This window comes from Petromyzon marinus, chromosome 19 (assembly GCF_048934315.1).
Source record: "Petromyzon marinus isolate PM22_M1 ecotype Great Lakes invasive population chromosome 19, UKy_Petmar_22M1.pri1.0, whole genome shotgun sequence".
Classification (NCBI taxonomy): domain Eukaryota; kingdom Metazoa; phylum Chordata; class Hyperoartia; order Petromyzontiformes; family Petromyzontidae; genus Petromyzon; species Petromyzon marinus.
The window spans coordinates 12,148,458-12,168,004 of NC_133685.1; the positions used below are offsets into that span (position 1 = coordinate 12,148,458).

The 19,547-nt window shown below is 36.2% G+C and overlaps 3 protein-coding genes and 2 long non-coding RNA genes across 7 annotated transcripts in view; 4 read left to right on the forward strand and 1 right to left on the reverse strand.

Annotated features, from left to right (window-relative positions):
• The first annotated feature begins 71 nt into the window (after positions 1-71).
• On the forward strand, positions 72-3,107 carry LOC142925101 (EGF-like repeat and discoidin I-like domain-containing protein 3). The gene is made up of 8 exons (XM_076067977.1): positions 72-304; positions 461-605; positions 741-924; positions 1,290-1,379; positions 1,871-1,964; positions 2,121-2,265; positions 2,401-2,584; positions 2,950-3,107. Exons 1-8 carry the CDS (start codon positions 153-155, stop codon positions 3,069-3,071), a joined length of 1,116 nt encoding a protein of 371 aa, XP_075924092.1. The 5' UTR covers positions 72-152; the 3' UTR covers positions 3,072-3,107.
• A 446-nt stretch (positions 3,108-3,553) lies between these two features.
• On the forward strand, positions 3,554-7,774 carry LOC142925118 (EGF-like repeat and discoidin I-like domain-containing protein 3). The gene is made up of 11 exons (XM_076067986.1): positions 3,554-3,790; positions 3,934-4,087; positions 4,392-4,484; positions 4,973-5,066; positions 5,223-5,367; positions 5,503-5,686; positions 6,052-6,141; positions 6,633-6,726; positions 6,883-7,027; positions 7,163-7,315; positions 7,712-7,774. The coding sequence occupies exons 4-11, from the start codon at positions 4,987-4,989 to the stop codon at positions 7,772-7,774; spliced, it is 954 nt and encodes a 317-aa protein (XP_075924101.1). The 5' UTR covers positions 3,554-3,790; positions 3,934-4,087; positions 4,392-4,484; positions 4,973-4,986.
• A 38-nt stretch (positions 7,775-7,812) lies between these two features.
• LOC116943721 (coiled-coil domain-containing protein 89) overlaps positions 7,813-19,547 on the reverse strand; it is an 86,125-nt gene continuing 74,390 nt past the window's right edge. For all 3 annotated transcript variants that reach the window (XM_032956834.2, XM_032956835.2, XM_076067976.1), the window contains exon 10: positions 7,813-8,346. In XM_032956834.2, the coding sequence (XP_032812725.2) occupies positions 8,284-8,346 (63 nt within the window). In that variant the 3' untranslated portion in view covers positions 7,813-8,283. The remainder of the gene's footprint in view (positions 8,347-19,547) is intronic.
• On the forward strand, positions 8,343-9,559 carry LOC142925105 (uncharacterized). Its single transcript, XR_012942209.1, has 3 exons — positions 8,343-8,687; positions 8,823-9,006; positions 9,372-9,559. It is a non-coding gene; the product is annotated as an uncharacterized LOC142925105 (long non-coding RNA).
• Positions 9,967-13,277, forward strand: LOC142925103 (uncharacterized). The gene is made up of 5 exons (XR_012942207.1): positions 9,967-10,212; positions 10,356-10,509; positions 10,814-10,906; positions 11,736-11,897; positions 12,939-13,277. It is a non-coding gene; the product is annotated as an uncharacterized LOC142925103 (long non-coding RNA).

Consider the following 19,547-nt stretch of genomic DNA (forward strand, 5'->3'; position numbering starts at 1 on the left):
ACGCCGTACCTTTAAGGATTTACATTGCTTGACTTTGTTTAAAATGTGTGAGGCAAATGTACCACGGATGTTAGGCTACAATTCGAAGATTTATATTTTTTCTCACAGTGTTAATCCACAGAGCCTATGAATATGTTTAGTGCACCTATGAAATGTTGAAACAATGGAAAACAAGTGTTTATAAAGAACCATTCTTTTTTGTCACTGCAGCTTGTTCAACACCAATGGAAAATCCTGAGTTTTCATATTCATCAGGAGATGTTCCTGAAAAAGGCAAACCATGGTCTCCAAGTAGTGATGACAAGTAAGATACAACCTAGAAAACCTCTTACACTTACATCTGTACTCTATCATATTCTGTATTCATGCTATGCCGTAAGGAAGTACATAATATACCTTTAAAAACAATTGTGTGCTGTAAAATCATGGTAATTTTCATATTGTTATCCGTGTTGTTCAGCTCCCCATACATAGAAGTTAAAATACCTCCAGGAAGTACATTTGTCGGCATAATAACCGAGGGTAATCCAGAGCAACCTCAGTGGGTTTCAAAATATGAAATTTCATACACCACCGATGGAGTTCACTGGGTGGTAATTGACAAGGTAATCTTTGCATCTCACCCAACACATTATTTGAGCACTTATTTTGTCATATCGTGAATTGAGAGTGATAATTGCCTTCATGGAATTTCTAATGGTTCTCTCCAACATTAACAACTTTCTCTTTTATTGCATTAGGTATTTGAAGGCAATCATGACAGCACCACGGAACAAACCAACTACGTGGTACCTTCAATCCCAGATATTGTAGCCATACGTATCATACCCGTAGAATGGATTGATAATGGAGTTAAGCATACAGATGAATCATATGACAAAATAAGCATCATTGTAACAGTTCTGCTAGATTGCAAAGCTTCATGTAAGTACACACTGCTTATTTCATATTTCACTCACAAACCAATGTAGCAATTGAACATGTTCCTTTATCCTTCATTGTTATAAAACAATAATTGTTGTTAAAACTCTATTCATTTTCACGTGCATATTTTCAAAATACATCCAACAAAACGATTTAATGAATACTCGTACACTATTACCAATAATTACACTTCCATTAATAATATTGATGTCGTTATGAATACCGACAAAGTTTTCCTTATGAAAGTGAATTTCCTGTATGTTACTTATTGCTTTAAAAATGGTTGAATTCATTGCCGTAATTAGCAACAGTGTAAGGATATTTTCTGCACCGTACGTGTAACGTACTTTTTTTTTCCTTAACAGCAACAACAATACAAGTTTCAACAACTGAAACATCAACACCGCCCACTCCCACCCCTACAGTGACAACAACAAGCATTCAAACCACAACACGTGAGGCCATATCATTACCTTCTTTGTATTTTAGACCAATGTTGCTTTCATATTGGAGTGATACAACTTTTTCAGGTTTCCAATATGAACGTTAGGATATGAACGTTTCCAACAGTAATATTATGATATGTATTTCCAGATCAGTGTTGATTTCATTTGTCAATTATAAAACGAATGGAGGCTTCCGAGATCAACGTTAGCATACTGTCATTAATAAACAAATGTTTCATTGCAGTCTCCATTCCTTGTCAACATTTAGCCACTCTCATTAGAACATTGAAACGCCGTACCTTTAAGGATTTACATTGCTTGACTTTGTTTAAAATGTGTGAGGCAAATGTACCACGGATGTTAGGCTACAATTCGAAGATTTATATTTTTTCTCACAGTGTTAATCCACAGAGCCTATGAATATGTTTAGTGCACCTATGAAATGTTGAAACAATGGAAAACAAGTGTTTATAAAGAACCATTCTTTTTTGTCACTGCAGCTTGTTCAACACCAATGGAAAATCCTGAGTTTTCATATTCATCAGGAGATGTTCCTGAAAAAGGCAAACCATGGTCTCCAAGTAGTGATGACAAGTAAGATACAACGTAGAAAACCTCTTACACTTACATCTGTACTCTATCATATTCTGTATTCATGCTATGCCGTAAGGAAGTACATAATATACCTTTAAAAACAATTGTGTGCTGTAAAATCATGGTAATTTTCATATTGTTATCCGTGTTGTTCAGCTCCCCATACATAGAAGTTAAAATACCTCCAGGAAGTACATTTGTCGGCATAATAACCGAGGGTAATCCAGAGCAACCTCAGTGGGTTTCAAAATATGAAATTTCATACACCACCGATGGAGTTCACTGGGTGGTAATTGACAAGGTAATCTTTGCATCTCACCCAACACATTATTTGAGCACTTATTTTGTCATATCGTGAATTGAGAGTGATAATTGCCTTCATGGAATTTCTAATGGTTCTCTCCAACATTAACAACTTTCTCTTTTATTGCATTAGGTATTTGAAGGCAATCATGACAGCACCACGGAACAAACCAACTACGTGGTACCTTCAATCCCAGATATTGTAGCCATACGTATCATACCCGTAGAATGGATTGATAATGGAGTTAAGCATACAGATGAATCATATGACAAAATAAGCATCATTGTAACAGTTCTGCTAGATTGCAAAGCTTCATGTAAGTACACACTGCTTATTTCATATTTCACTCACAAACCAATGTAGCAATTGAACATGTTCCTTTATCCTTCATTGTTATAAAACAATAATTGTTGTTAAAACTCTATTCATTTTCACGTGCATATTTTCAAAATACATCCAACAAAACGATTTAATGAATACTCGTACACTATTACCAATAATTACACTTCCATTAATAATATTGATGTCGTTATGAATACCGACAAAGTTTTCCTTATGAAAGTGAATTTCCTGTATGTTACTTATTGCTTTAAAAATGGTTGAATTCATTGCCGTAATTAGCAACAGTGTAAGGATATTTTCTGCACCGTACGTGTAACGTACTTTTTTTTTCCTTAACAGCAACAACAATACAAGTTTCAACAACTGAAACATCAACACCGCCCACTCCCACCCCTACAGTGACAACAACAAGCATTCAGACCACAACAAGCATTCAGACCACAACACGTAAGGCCATATAATTGCCTTCTTTATATTGGAAACTTTAGTTCGGTTTATTCCTCTAAAATTGAAAACAACATAAATCTTAAAGAGTTATCCTCAAATATCCACGTAAAAACGTATTTAACTACTTGTATTGATTCTAGCTTAAGATATTGCTCGGTATGAAAAAGGATTAACCATTCTTGCATTCTTCCACATATGTACAATGTATGATCATACTCTGTAATGCATGCCGCGTCATATACTTTTTACATGAAAAAAAACATTCATGCCATAATTATTAAGAATACTATTCAATGACTCATCTTGTCAACAAGGGCTTTAAATGTGAATTTTGTTTGATTTTCGTTGCAGCTTGCTATTACATAATGCCTATCCCGAAGATAACATACTCCTCCTCAAGTGATGAGCAAACATCGGCAGAATCAGCAAGTTCAGAGGTGGACTCTCATGAATCCTGGACCCCAAACAAACATGACAGGTGCTTCTTATACTCTTAGCAAATGCCCACATCAAGGACATGTCGTTAAGATAATTATAAGAATCATCGGTATGTTTGCTGTCATTAATTCTTCTCTGTAATTTTTACAGCAACCCCTACATACAATTCCAATTCCCTCCAGGGAATGAAGTTATTGGTATACAAATCAAGGGCAAGGAAGAAAAGGAGGAGTGGGTTACAAAATTCACAATTTCCTACAGTGTTGATGGAATTGTATGGATTCCGCTTAACGAGGTAATACTTTTACAGGTTTCAACGGGTCTTAACATGTTAATTGTGCGAGTGTTGTGGAATAACATGTAACTTTACCATCACAATGCAAGTATGCTGACGGGATATTTTAAACCATCTTTGTAATGACTGCTTTTATTTTTCAGATATTTGCTGGCAACTCTAAGGGACACCCGGAAATCATAATTTATTTCAGCCCATCTATCCCATCCGAAGCTGCTTATATCCGTGTTTATCCTATTGAATATCATGGGCACATCAGCTTACTTGCTCAACTTCTACAAGACTGTCAGCATAAGTGTAAATTACCTATTCCTTATTTTTTTTTACTACTTTATTGTCAAATGTACTGCTTGGCATCAACAAGAAAATAACTCGCCTGGCATATTTTTCCCTCAAACCAATTCATTAATACACATACTCGATTACCAATAATTACACCGGCATTAATAATGTTGACGCTCTCATAAGGTCTCCCTTGCAAAATAAAAATGTCTGTAAATTACCTCTTGGTTTAAACAAGTGCTGAATTTATTGCTATACTTATAAACCGCATGAGTATTTTCTGCATCGTATGTGTAACGTACATTTTTTTCCTTAACAGCAACAACAATAGAAGATCATACAACAACTAAAACACCAACATCGCCCCCTCACACCCCTACAGTGACAACAACAAGCATTCAAACCACAACACGTGAGGCCATATCATTGCCTTCTTTGTATTTTAGACCAATGTTGCTTTTATGTTGGAGTGATACAACTTTTTCAGGTTTCCAATATGAATGTTAGGATGTGAACGTTTCCAACATAAATATTATATGTATTTCCAGATCAGTGTTAATTTTATTTGTCAATTATAAAACGAATGGAGGCTTCCGAGATCAACGTTAGCATACTGTCATTAATAAACAAATGTTTCATTGCAGTCTCCATTCCTTGTCAACATTTAGCCACTCTCATTAGAACATTGAAACGCCGTACCTTTAAGGATTTACATTGCTTGACTGTGTTTATAATGTGTGAGGCGAATGTAACACGGATGTTAGGCTACAATTCGAAGATTTATATTTTTTCTCACAGTGTTAATCCACAGAGCCTATGAATATGTTTAGTGCACCTATGAAATGTTGAAACAATGGAAAACAAGTGTTTATAAAGAACCATTCTTTTTTGTCACTGCAGCTTGTTCAACACCAATGGAAAATCCTGAGTTTTCATATTCATCAGGGGATGTTCCTGAAAAAGGCAAACCATGGTCTCCAAGTAGTGATGACAAGTAAGATACAACGTAGAAAACCTCTTACACTTACATCTGTACTCTATCATATTCTGTATTCATGCTATGCCGTAAGGAAGTACATAATATACCTTTAAAAACAATTGTGTGCTGTAAAATCATGGTAATTTTCATATTGTTATCCGTGTTGTTCAGCTCCCCATACATAGAAGTTAAAATACCTCCAGGAAGTACATTTGTCGGCATAATAACCGAGGGTAATCCAGAGCAACCTCAGTGGGTTTCAAAATATGAAATTTCATACACCACCGATGGAGTTCACTGGGTGGTAATTGACAAGGTAATCTTTGCATCTCACCCAACACATTATTTGAGCACTTATTTTGTCATATCGTGAATTGAGAGTGATAATTGCCTTCATGGAATTTCTAATGGTTCTCTCCAACATTAACAACTTTCTCTTTTATTGCATTAGGTATTTGAAGGCAATCATGACAGCACCACGGAACAAACCAACTACGTGGTACCTTCAATCCCAGATATTGTAGCCATACGTATCATACCCGTAGAATGGATTGATAATGGAGTTAAGCATACAGATGAATCATATGACAAAATAAGCATCATTGTAACAGTTCTGCTAGATTGCAAAGCTTCATGTAAGTACACACTGCTTATTTCATATTTCACACACAAACCAATGTAGCAATTGAACGTGTTCCTTTATCCTTCATTGTTATAAAACAATAATTGTTGTTAAAACTCTATTCATTTTCACGTGCATATTTTCAAAATACATCCAACAAAACGATTTAATGAATACTTGTACACTATTACCAATAATTACACTTCCATTAATAATATTGATGTCGTTATGAATACCGACAAAGTTTTCCTTATGAAAGTGAATTGCCTGTATGTTACTTATTGCTTTAAAAATGGTTGAATTCATTGCCGTAATTAGCAACAGTGTAAGGATATTTTCTGCACCGTACGTGTAACGTACTTTTTTTTTCCTTAACAGCAACAACAATACAAGTTTCAACAACTGAAACATCAACACCGCCCACTCCCACCCCTACAGTGACAACAACAAGCATTCAAACCACAACACGTGAGGCCATATCATTACCTTCTTTGTATTTTAGACCAATGTTGCTTTCATATTGGAGTGATACAACTTTTTCAGGTTTCCAATATGAACGTTAGGATATGAACGTTTCCAACAGTAATATTATGATATGTATTTCCAGATCAGTGTTGATTTCATTTGTCAATTATAAAACGAATGGAGGCTTCCGAGATCAACGTTAGCATACTGTCATTAATAAACAAATGTTTCATTGCAGTCTCCATTCCTTGTCAACATTTAGCCACTCTCATTAGAACATTGAAACGTCGTACCTTTAAGGATTTACATTGCTTGACTTTGTTTAAAATGTGTGAGGCAAATGTAACACGGATGTTAGGCTACAATTCGAAGATTTATATTTTTTCTCACAGTGTTAATCCACAGAGCCTATGAATATGTTTAGTGCACCTATGAAATGTTGAAACAATGGAAAACAAGTGTTTATAAAGAACCATTCTTTTTTGTCACTGCAGCTTGTTCAACACCAATGGAAAATCCTGAGTTTTCATATTCATCAGGAGATGTTCCTGAAAAAGGCAAACCATGGTCTCCAAGTAGTGATGACAAGTAAGATACAACGTAGAAAACCTCTTACACTTACATCTGTACTCTATCATATTCTGTATTCATGCTATGCCGTAAGGAAGTACATAATATACCTTTAAAAACAATTGTGTGCTGTAAAATCATGGTAATTTTCATATTGTTATCCGTGTTGTTCAGCTCCCCATACATAGAAGTTAAAATACCTCCAGGAAGTACATTTGTCGGCATAATAACCGAGGGTAATCCAGAGCAACCTCAGTGGGTTTCAAAATATGAAATTTCATACACCACCGATGGAGTTCACTGGGTGGTAATTGACAAGGTAATCTTTGCATCTCACCCAACACATTATTTGAGCACTTATTTTGTCATATCGTGAATTGAGAGTGATAATTGCCTTCATGGAATTTCTAATGGTTCTCTCCAACATTAACAACTTTCTCTTTTATTGCATTAGGTATTTGAAGGCAATCATGACAGCACCACGGAACAAACCAACTACGTGGTACCTTCAATCCCAGATATTGTAGCCATACGTATCATACCCGTAGAATGGATTGATAATGGAATTAAGCATACAGATGAATCATATGACAAAATAAGCATCATTGTAACAGTTCTGCTAGATTGCAAAGCTTCATGTAAGTACACACTGCTTATTTCATATTTCACTCACAAACCAATGTAGCAATTGAACGTGTTCCTTTATCCTTCATTGTTATAAAACAATAATTGTTGTTAAAACTCTATTCATTTTCACGTGCATATTTTCAAAATACATCCAACAAAACGATTTAATGAATACTCGTACACTATTACCAATAATTACACTTCCATTAATAATATTGATGTCGTTATGAATACCGACAAAGTTTTCCTTATGAAAGTGAATTGCCTGTATGTTACTTATTGCTTTAAAAATGGTTGAATTCATTGCCGTAATTAGCAACAGTGTAAGGATATTTTCTGCACCGTACGTGTAACGTACTTTTTTTTTCCTTAACAGCAACAACAATACAAGTTTCAACAACTGAAACATCAACACCACCCACTCCCACCCCTACAGTGACAACAACAAGCATTCAAACCACAACACGTGAGGCCATATCATTACCTTCTTTGTATTTTAGACCAATGTTGCTTTCATATTGGAGTGATACAACTTTTTCAGGTTTCCAATATGAACGTTAGGATATGAACGTTTCCAACAGTAATATTATGATATGTATTTCCAGATCAGTGTTGATTTCATTTGTCAATTATAAAACGAATGGAGGCTTCCGAGATCAACGTTAGCATACTGTCATTAATAAACAAATGTTTCATTGCAGTCTCCATTCCTTGTCAACATTTAGCCACTCTCATTAGAACATTGAAACGTCGTACCTTTAAGGATTTACATTGCTTGACTTTGTTTAAAATGTGTGAGGCAAATGTAACACGGATGTTAGGCTACAATTCGAAGATTTATATTTTTTCTCACAGTGTTAATCCACAGAGCCTATGAATATGTTTAGTGCACCTATGAAATGTTGAAACAATGGAAAACAAGTGTTTATAAAGAACCATTCTTTTTTGTCACTGCAGCTTGTTCAACACCAATGGAAAATCCTGAGTTTTCATATTCATCAGGAGATGTTCCTGAAAAAGGCAAACCATGGTCTCCAAGTAGTGATGACAAGTAAGATACAACGTAGAAAACCTCTTACACTTACATCTGTACTCTATCATATTCTGTATTCATGCTATGCCGTAAGGAAGTACATAATATACCTTTAAAAACAATTGTGTGCTGTAAAATCATGGTAATTTTCATATTGTTATCCGTGTTGTTCAGCTCCCCATACATAGAAGTTAAAATACCTCCAGGAAGTACATTTGTCGGCATAATAACCGAGGGTAATCCAGAGCAACCTCAGTGGGTTTCAAAATATGAAATTTCATACACCACCGATGGAGTTCACTGGGTGGTAATTGACAAGGTAATCTTTGCATCTCACCCAACACATTCTTTGAGCACTTATTTTGTCATATCGTGAATTGAGAGTGATAATTGCCTTCATGGAATTTCTAATGGTTCTCTCCAACATTAACAACTTTCTCTTTTATTGCATTAGGTATTTGAAGGCAATCATGACAGCACCACGGAACAAACCAACTACGTGGTACCGTCAATCCCAGATATTGTAGCCATACGTATCATACCCGTAGAATGGATTGATAATGGAGTTAAGCATACAGATGAATCATATGAAAAAATAAGCATCATTGTAACAGTTCTGCTAGATTGCAAAGCTTCATGTAAGTACACACTGCTTATTTCATATTTCACTCACAAACCAATGTAGCAATTGAACGTGTTCCTTTATCCTTCATTGTTATAAAACAATAATTGTTGTTAAAACTCTATTCATTTTCACGTGCATATTTTCAAAATACATCCAACAAAACGATTTAATGAATACTCGTACACTATTACCAATAATTACACTTCCATTAATAATATTGATGTCGTTATGAATACCGACAAAGTTTTCCTTATGAAAGTGAATTGCCTGTATGTTACTTATTGCTTTAAAAATGGTTGAATTCATTGCCGTAATTAGCAACAGTGTAAGGATATTTTCTGCACCGTACGTGTAACGTACTTTTTTTTTCCTTAACAGCAACAACAATACAAGTTTCAACAACCGAAACATCAACACCGCCCACTCCCACCCCTAAAGTGACAACAACAAGCATTCAGACCACAACAAGCATTCAGACCACAACACGTAAGGCCATATAATTGCCTTCTTTATATTGGAAACTTTAGTTCGGTTTATTCCTCTAAAATTGAAAACAACATAAATCTTAAAGAGTTATCCTCAAATATCCACGTAAAAACGTATTTAACTACTTGTATTGATTCTAGCTTAAGATATTGCTCGGTATGAAAAAGGATTAACCATTCTTGCATTCTTCCACATATGTACAATGTATGATCATACTCTGTAATGCATGCCGCGTCATATACTTTTTACATGAAAAAAAACATTCATGCCATAATTATTAAGAATACTATTCAATGACTCATCTTGTCAACAAGGGTTTTAAATGTGAATTTTGTTTGATTTTCGTTGCAGCTTGCTATTACATAATGCCTATCCCGAAGATAACATACTCCTCCTCAAGTGATGAGCAAACATCGGCAGAATCAGCAAGTTCTGAGGTGGACTCTCATGAATCCTGGACCCCAAACAAACATGACAGGTGCGTCTTATACTCTTAGCAAATGCCCACATCAAGGACATGTCGTTAAGATAATTATAAGAATCATCGGTATGTTTGCTGTCATTAATTCTTCTCTGTAATTTTTACAGCAACCCCTACATACAATTCCAATTCCCTCCAGGGAATGAAGTTATTGGTATACAAATCAAGGGCAAGGAAGAAAAGGAGGAGTGGGTTACAAAATTCACAATTTCCTACAGTGTTGATGGAATTGTATGGATTCAGCTGAACGAGGTAATACTTTTACAGGTTTCAACGGGTCTTAACATGTTAATTGTGCGAGTGTTGTGGAATAACATGTAATTTTACAATCACAATGCAAGTATGCTGACGGGATATTTTAAACCATCTTTGTAATGACTGCTTTTATTTTTCAGATATTTGCTGGCAACTCTAAGGGACACCCGGAAATCATAATTTATTTCAGCCCATCTATACCATCCAATGCTGCTTATGTCCGTGTTTATCCTATTGAATATCATGGGCACATCAGCTTACTTGCTCAACTTCTACAAGACTGTCAGCATAAGTGTAAATTACCTATTCCTTATTTTTTTGTACTACTTTATTGTCAAATGTACTGCTTGGCATCAACAAGAAAATAACTCGTCTGGCATATTTTTCCCTCAAACCAATTCATTAATACACATACTCGATTACCAATAATTACACCGGCATTAATAATGTTGACCCTCTCATAAGGTCTCCCTTGCAAAATAAAAATGTCTGTAAATTACCTCTTGGTTTAAACAAGTGCTGAATTTATTGCTATACTTATAAACCGCATGAGTATTTTCTGCATCGTATGTGTAACGTACATTTTTTTCCTTAACAGCAACAACAATAGAAGATCATACAACAACTAAAACACCAACATCGCCCCCTCACACCCCTACAGTGACAACAACAAGCATTCAAACCACAACACGTGAGGCCATATCATTGCCTTCTTTGTATTTTAGACCAATGTTGCTTTTATATTGGAGTGATACAACTTTTTCAGGTTTCCAATATGAATGTTAGGATGTGAACGTTTCCTATATAATAATTGGCCACATTATACATTTTAACACCTTCATCATGGTACTCATCAAAATTTTAATATCACGATACATATGATATCTAAAAAAGTGTATTGCAAAAGTAATTCATTCATATTATGATTGTATCCTGAAATGTATACGTAGTACATATATATATCACTTTCCTGCTTTCACGGTTTTCTTAAACACAACATATATTCGTTTTAGCTCATGTTTCTCATCAAAAGTTTTCAACTGGTGGTATTTGTACAATATGTGAAGTTAAAACACATTAATTTAACAGCTGTAATGAATAATATTCTTTGGCTTTTTCGGTAAAGCCACTTAGATAGAAAAAAATAACAAAAAAATTAAATTACGACGTTTCTATCGCAACACAAGCAATCGTATTTTTCACCTGAAGACGATTGCTTGTGTTGCGATCGAAACGTTGTGATTTTTAATTTAGTTATTATTTTTAAATCTACGTGGCTTTACCGAAAGACCCAAAGACTATGACTGCCAGAAGTCACGAATGCTTGTAATGAATAATGTTATCAATTAAGTTAGTCACTGCACGCAAGTACTGTTCACATACAGAATTTGTACACGTATTTGCAATAATATACCCAGATGGCAATTTTCTATTTTAATACTATACACAACTGAATAAAAATCTACATAATTTAGTTAAAATTTTACGTACTTTTCTAATGAAATTTTTACCCTGTCTAGCCTCTACAACACCGGAAGAACACACAACTTACACCAGTCAGACACTCAAAACAACAAAAACAACACAAAGATCCTCGACTTCGAAGACGACTGGACATACAACTACACCTGGAGGATCTGCTTTACCACTCACAGAATCTCTGCCACCATTTACACTGCCGCGTAAGTTTAAATATTAATGTTCCACGTGTTTATGTTCATGTCCTTATAATCTTTTCAGCAATTAGCTACATTTTTTCAGTCGAGAGTAGTGAAGAAACGAAATGGAAATTGTGAAAAATAGTAATAACATGAAGTTGGGTTTATTGTTAAAATGTAATTAATTTTCTCGTGTTAAAATTATTGCAACAAATAATGAAGATGGTCCTATAGTTTTGATGTGATTTAGATTGGAGGCAAGCCATTCAAATCAGGTAGTGGTCCACACTCATTGTAGTGGTGGTGTCCATCATTCTACCATCTTTGGTTGGAAAGGAATGTAAACGTTTTTCGTTATTCATTCAAACGTTCTTCCATGCGTCTATTCCATACATTGGAGCTAGGGGAAATCCGAGCAGGTCCAAACAGACACATAAGATCTCTACAACTCATGCACACGTCGAAAGTGGCATTCCACAATGAGGGGAGGTCATGGCAAGGATACCATACTATTCAAATGATGTGCATCATGCGTGCTCTGCTGCATTATGGTGTAAATTCCAAAATGAATCTACTTGGCCCCATCAGAATATGGCCAGCAACTGAGTTACCATCTCATGTATTTATGTATATGAACGAAGATGACTTGTATAACATTCAATATACACAAATAGAATGTATCTATATGCATTACGCATATTTATCATATACACAAACATATGCTTCTAGTCGTACAGTTGAAGAGTAATATGCACATCATTTGTGGGATCATTTAAATAAATGTTAAAAGCAATTACAATATAATAATCTCAACATTATGTATGCATGCAGCACAACCAAATATTAAACACAATCATAGTAGGATTAAGCAATATTTGTAGCTATACCAAAGGGTTTTTAATAAGTTAACTATTATATACCGTATGATACAAGTTAGACAGAAATATCACCCTGCAATATATTTACATTTAAAAAATTAAATTTACTACTTTCATTGGTTCATGCTTCACATATTTCTACGTATGAAGAAGGAAAAACTAACTTCCTATGCTTTTCTTACATCAGCATTCACATCCCCACCTGTTTCTACTACTACTCCAAAAAAATCCACTACAACGAAGGTTTCCACTACTCTCAAGACTCAGTCAACTACACGTAAGACCTTTATACTTAGTCTCTGAAAGTCTTGGGCTGATATGAATACTAACAATACGTGATCATACTCTAATTGGAGAAAAAAACATCGATAATGAAGTACACTGCCAAATATCATTTGTATGTAAAATGAAAACATTTCTACCAGAAACATTACATCTCTCATTTTAACAACAAAATATGACACGTCTGTAAAATACAAGTGTTCTTATATGTTTCATATTAATACAAAATATGAGAAGTCTGCAAACTATGAGCGCTTCTAATGTGCATTTTGATTGATTTTCATTGCAGCTTGCTATTACATAATGCCTATTCCAAAGATAACATACTCCTCCTCAAGTGATGAGCAAACATCGGCAAAATCAGCAAGTTCTGAGGTGGACTCTCATGAATCCTGGACCCCAAACAAACATGACAGGTGCGCCTTATACTCATCACAAATGCCCACTTCAAGGACATGTTTACTTAAGATAATTATAAGAATCATCGGTACATTTGCTGTCATTAATTTTTCTCTGTAATTTTTACAGCAACCCATACATACAATTCCAGTTCCCTCCAGGGAATGAAGTTATTGGTATACAAATCAAGGGCAAGGAAGAAAAGAACGAGTGGGTTACAAAATTCACAATTTCCTACAGTGTTGATGGAATTGTATGGATTCCACTAAACAAGGTAATACTTTTACAGTCGTCAATGAATCTGAACATGTTAATTGTGCGAGTGTTGTGGAATAACATGTAATTTTACAATCACAATGCAGTATGATGACGGGATATTTTAAACCATCTTCGTAATGACTGCTTTTATTTTTCAGATATTTGACGGCAACTCTGAGGAACACCCGGAAACCATCATTTATTTCAGCCCATCTATACCATCCAATGCTGCTTATGTCCGTGTTTATCCTATTGAATATCATGAGCACATCAGCTTACTTGCTCAACTTCTCCAAGCCTGCTACCCTGTTGGTAAATGACCTATTCCTTATTTTTTCTACCACTTTATTGTCAAACGTACTGCTTGGCATCAACAAGAAAATAACTAACCTTGCATATTTTCCCTCATATCAGCTTCCACATCTGCACCTGTAACTTCAAGCAAATCACCAGTATCTACGACTACTCCGAAAGAAACCAGTAAAACAAAGGTTTACACTACTCCAGCAGAAACCACGACCACAAAGGTTTACACAACTGTCAAGACTCAGTCAACTACACGTAAGGCTTTTATATTCATTCTAAGTCTCTGGAGTTCTTGGGCTTAAGGAAAACGTATTACTTCACGATCATACTCTAGTTGACAAAATAGTAAATAATGTAATGCATTGGGATGTACTTCCTTGTATATATGTACTAGCTTGACTACCCGGCTTGACTGCCTGGCTTCGCCCAGGACTTGGATTCTTGTCTTGGATTAATACACGGCCTACGCGGAGGGTTGGGGGGTGATGCGTGACGTCAGCCGGCACACAGCGTAACGCTGACGCATGCGGGTGACATGACAAAGATGTGACGTCACCACTCACTTGCGTGCAAAATATATCCATTATTGTGCCTCCCCCCCAAAATATAAAAGTCTATCTTTATACTTTTTGCATTGTGTCCAGCCTGGAAAATATCCACATGCCAATTTTAAAGTTTGTTGCATGTCGGGAAGTATGCTAAACATTTCGAACAGACACGCATATTCACAAATTTCCCTTATATTATACGTGTATAAATCTAACTGCAAAAACTGGGCCGCAATCATTAAGATTCCTCTTACATGTTGTTTCATATTAATACAAAATATGACAAGTCTGTAAACTATGAATGTTTCAAATGTGAATTTTGTTTGATTTTCATTGCAGCTTGCTATTACATAATGCCTATCCCGAAGATAACATACTCCTCCTCAAGTGATGAGCAAACATCGGCAAAATCAGCAAGTTCTGAGGTGGACTCTCATGAATCCTGGACCCCAAACAAACATGACAGGTGCGCCTTATACTCATCACAAATGCCCACATCAAGGACATGTTTACTTAAGATAATTATAAGAATCATCGGTACATTTGCTGTCATTAATTTTTCTCTGTAATTTTTACAGCAACCCATACATACAATTCCAGTTCCCTCCAGGGAATGAAGTTATTGGTATACAAATCAAGGGCAAGGAAGAAAAGAATGAGTGGGTTACAAAATTCACAATTTCCTACAGTGTTGATGGAATTGTATGGATTCCACTAAACAAGGTAATATTTTTACAGTCGTCAATGAATCTGAACATGTTAATTGTGCGAGTGTTGTGGAATAACATGTAATTTTACAATCACAATGCAAGTATGCTGACGGGATATTTTAAACCATCTTTGTAATGACTGCTTTTATTTTTCAGATATTTGACGGCAACTCTGAGGAACACCCGGAAACCATCATTTATTTCAGCCCATCTATCCCATCCAATGCTGCTTATGTCCGTGTTTATCCTATTGAATATCATGAGCACATCAGCTTACTTGCTCAACTTCTCCAAGCCTGCTACCCTGTTGGTAAATGACCTATTCCTTATTTTTTCTCCCACTTTACTGTCAAACGTACTGCTTGGCATCAACACGAAAATAACTAACCTTGCATATTTTCCCTCATATCAGCTTCCACATCTGCACCTGTAACTTCAAGCAAATCACCAGTGTCTACGACTACTCCGAAAGAAACCACTAAAACAAAGGTTTACACTACTCCAGCAGAAACCACGACCACAAAGGTTTCCACAACTGTCAAGACTCAGTCAACTACACGTAAGGCTTTTATATTCATTCTAAGTCTCTGGAGTTCTTGGGCTTAAGGAAAACGTATTACTTCACGATCATACTCCAATTGACAAAATAGTAAATAATGTAATGCATTGGGATGTACTTCCTTTTATATATGTACTAGCTTGACTACCCGGCTTGACTGCCCGGCTTCGCCCAGGACTTGGATTCTTGTCTTGGATTAATACACGGCCTACGCGGAGGGTTGGGGGGTGATGCGTGACGTCAGCCGGCACACAGCGTAACGCTGACGCATGCGGGTGACATGACAAAGATGTGACGTCACCACTCACTTGCGTGCAAAATATATCCATTATTGTGCCACCCCCCCAAAATATAAAAGTCTATCTTTATACTTTTTGCATTGTGTCCAGCCTGGAAAAAACCCACATGCCAATTTTAAAGTTTGTTGCATGTCGGGAAGTATGCTAAACATTTAGAACAGACACGCATATTCACAAATTTCCCTTATATTATACGTGTATAAATCTAACTGCAAAAACTGGGCCGCAATCATTAAGATTCCTCTTATATGTTGTTTCATATTAATACAAAATATGACAAGTCTGTAAACTATGAATGTTTCAAATGTGAATTTTGTTTGATTTTCATTGCAGCTTGCTATTACATAATGCCTATCCCGAAGATAACATACTCCTCCTCAAGTGATGAGCAAACATCGGCAAAATCAGCAAGTTCTGAGGTGGACTCTCATGAATCCTGGACCCCAAACAAACATGACAGGTGCGCCTTATACTCATCACAAATGCCCACATCAAGGACATGTTTACTTAAGATAATTATAAGAATCATCGGTACATTTGCTGTCATTAATTTTTCTCTGTAATTTTTACAGCAACCCATACATACAATTCCAGTTCCCTCCAGGGAATGAAGTTATTGGTATACAAATCAAGGGCAAGGAAGAAAAGAATGAGTGGGTTACAAAATTCACAATTTCCTACAGTGTTGATGGAATTGTATGGATTCCACTAAACAAGGTAATACTTTTACAGTCGTCAATGAATCTGAACATGTTAATTGTGCGAGTGTTGTGGAATAACATGTAATTTTACAATCACAATGCAAGTATGCTGACGGGATATTTTAAACCATCTTTGTAATGACTGCTTTTATTTTTCAGATATTTGACGGCAACTCTGAGGAACACCCGGAAACCATCATTTATTTCAGCCCATCTATCCCATCCAATGCTGCTTATGTCCGTGTTTATCCTATTGAATATCATGAGCACATCAGCTTACTTGCTCAACTTCTCCAAGCCTGCTACCCTGTTGGTAAATGACCTATTCCTTATTTTTTCTCCCACTTTACTGTCAAACGTACTGCTTGGCATCAACACGAAAATAACTAACCTTACATATTTTCCCTCATATCAGCTTCCACATCTGCACCTGTAACTTCAAGCAAATCACCAGTGTCTACGACTACTCCGAAAGAAACCACTAAAACAAAGGTTTACACTACTCCAGCAGAAACCACGACCACAAAGGTTTCCACAACTGTCAAGACTCAGTCAACTACACGTAAGGCTTTTATACTCATTCTAAGTCTTTGGAGTTCTTGGGCTTAAGGAAAACGTATTACTTCACGATCATACTCCAATTGACAAAATAGTAAATAATGTAATGCATTGGGATGTACTTCCTTTTATATATGTACTAGCTTTACTACCCGGCTTGACTACCCGGCTTCGCCCGGGACTTGGATTCTTGTCTTGGATTAATACACGGCCTACGCGGGGGGTTGGGGGGTGATGCGTGACGTCAGCCGGCACACAGCGTAACGCTGACGCATGCGGGTGACATGACAAAGATGTGACGTCACCACTCACTTGCATGCAAAATATATCCATTATTGTGCCTCCCCCCCCCCCCCCAAAATATAAAAGTCTATCTTTATTCTTTTTGCATTGTGTCCAGCCTGGAAAATACCCACATGCCAATTTTAAAGTTTGTTGCATGTCGGGAAGTATGCTAAACATTTAGAACAGACACGCATATTCACAAATTTCCCTTATATTATACGTGTATAAATCTAACTGGAAAAACTGTGCCGCAATCATTAAGATTCCTCTTATATGTTGTTTCATATTGATACAAAATATGACAAGTCTGTAAACTATGAATGTTTCAAATGTGAATTTTGTTTGATTTTCATTGCAGCTTGCTATTACATAATGCCTATCCCGAAGATAACATACTCCTCCTCAAGTGATGAGCAAACATCGGCAAAATCAGCAAGTTCTGAGGTGGACTCTCATGAATCCTGGACCCCAAACAAACATGACAGGTGCGCCTTATTCTCTTTGCAAATGCCCACATCAAGGACATGTTTACTTAAGATAATTATAAGAATCATCGGTACATTTGCTGTCATTAATTTTTCTCTGTAATTTTTCCAGCAACCCATACATACAATTCCAGTTCCCTCCAGGGAATGAAGTTATTGGTATACAAATCAAGGGCAAGGAAGAAAAGAATGAGTGGGTTACAAAATTCACAATTTCCTACAGTGTTGATGGAATTGTTTGGATTCCACTAAACAAGGTAATACTTTTACAGTCGTCAATGAATCTGAACATGTTAATTGTGCGAGTGTTGTGGAATAACATGTAATTTTACAATCACAATGCAAGAATGCTGACGGGATATTTTAAACCATCTTTGTAATGACTGCTTTTATTTTTCAGATATTTGACGGCAACTCTGAGGAACACCCGGAAACCATCATTTATTTCAGCCCATCTATCCCATCCAATGCTGCTTATGTCCGTGTTTATCCTATTGAATATCATGAGCACATCAGCTTACTTGCTCAACTTCTCCAAGCCTGCTACCCAGTTGGTAAATTACCTATTCCTTATTTTTTTTCTCTCACTTTACTGTCAAACGTACCTCTTGGCATCAACAAGAAAATAACTAACCTTGCATATTTTCCCTCATATCAGCTTCCACATCTGCACCTGTAACTTCAAGCAAATCACCAGTGTCTACGACTACTCCGAAAGAAACCACTAAAACAAAGGTTTATACTACTCCAGCAGAAACCACGACCACAAAGGTTTCCACAACTGTCAAGACTCAGTCAACTACACGTAAGGGTTTTATAATCATTCTAAGTATCTGGAGTTCTTGGGCTTAAATAAAACGTATTGCTTCACGATCAAACTCTAGTTGACAAAATAGTAAATAATGTAATGCATTGGGATGTACTTCCTTTTATATATGTACTAGCTTGACTACCCGTCTTGACTGCCCGGCTTCGCCCGGGACTTGGATTCTTGTCTTGGATTAATACACGGCCTACGCGGAGGGTTGGGGGGTGATGCGTGACGTCAGCCGGCACACAGCGTAACGCTGACGCATGCGGGTGACATAACAAAGATGTGACGTCACCACTCACTTTGGTGCAAAATATATCCATTATTGTGCCTCCCCCCCCCCCCCACCAATATAAAAGTCTATCTTTATTCTTTTTGCATTGTTTCCAGTCTGGAAAATACCCACATGCCAATTTTAAAGTTTGTTGCATGTCAGGAAGTATGCTAAACATTTCGAACAGACACGCATATTCACAAATTTCCCTTATATTATACGTGTATAAATCTAACTGGAAAAACTGTGCCGCAATCATTAAGATTCCACTTATATGTTGTTTCATATTAATACAAAATATGACAAGTCTGTAAACTATAA

Coding starts and splice junctions, on each gene's coding strand:
- LOC142925101 (XM_076067977.1), top strand. CDS start 153: ATGTTGAAACAATGGAAAACAAGTGTTTATAAAGAACCATTCTTTTTT. Junction 1,965..2,120: donor TCTCCAAGTAGTGATGACAA/GTAAGATACAAC, acceptor CGTGTTGTTCAG/CTCCCCATACATAGAAGTTA. Junction 2,585..2,949: donor GCTAGATTGCAAAGCTTCAT/GTAAGTACACAC, acceptor TTTCCTTAACAG/CAACAACAATACAAGTTTCA.
- LOC142925118 (XM_076067986.1), top strand. CDS start 4,987: ATGGAAAATCCTGAGTTTTCATATTCATCAGGGGATGTTCCTGAAAAA. Junction 5,368..5,502: donor ACTGGGTGGTAATTGACAAG/GTAATCTTTGCA, acceptor TTATTGCATTAG/GTATTTGAAGGCAATCATGA. Junction 6,142..6,632: donor AAGCATTCAAACCACAACAC/GTGAGGCCATAT, acceptor TTGTCACTGCAG/CTTGTTCAACACCAATGGAA.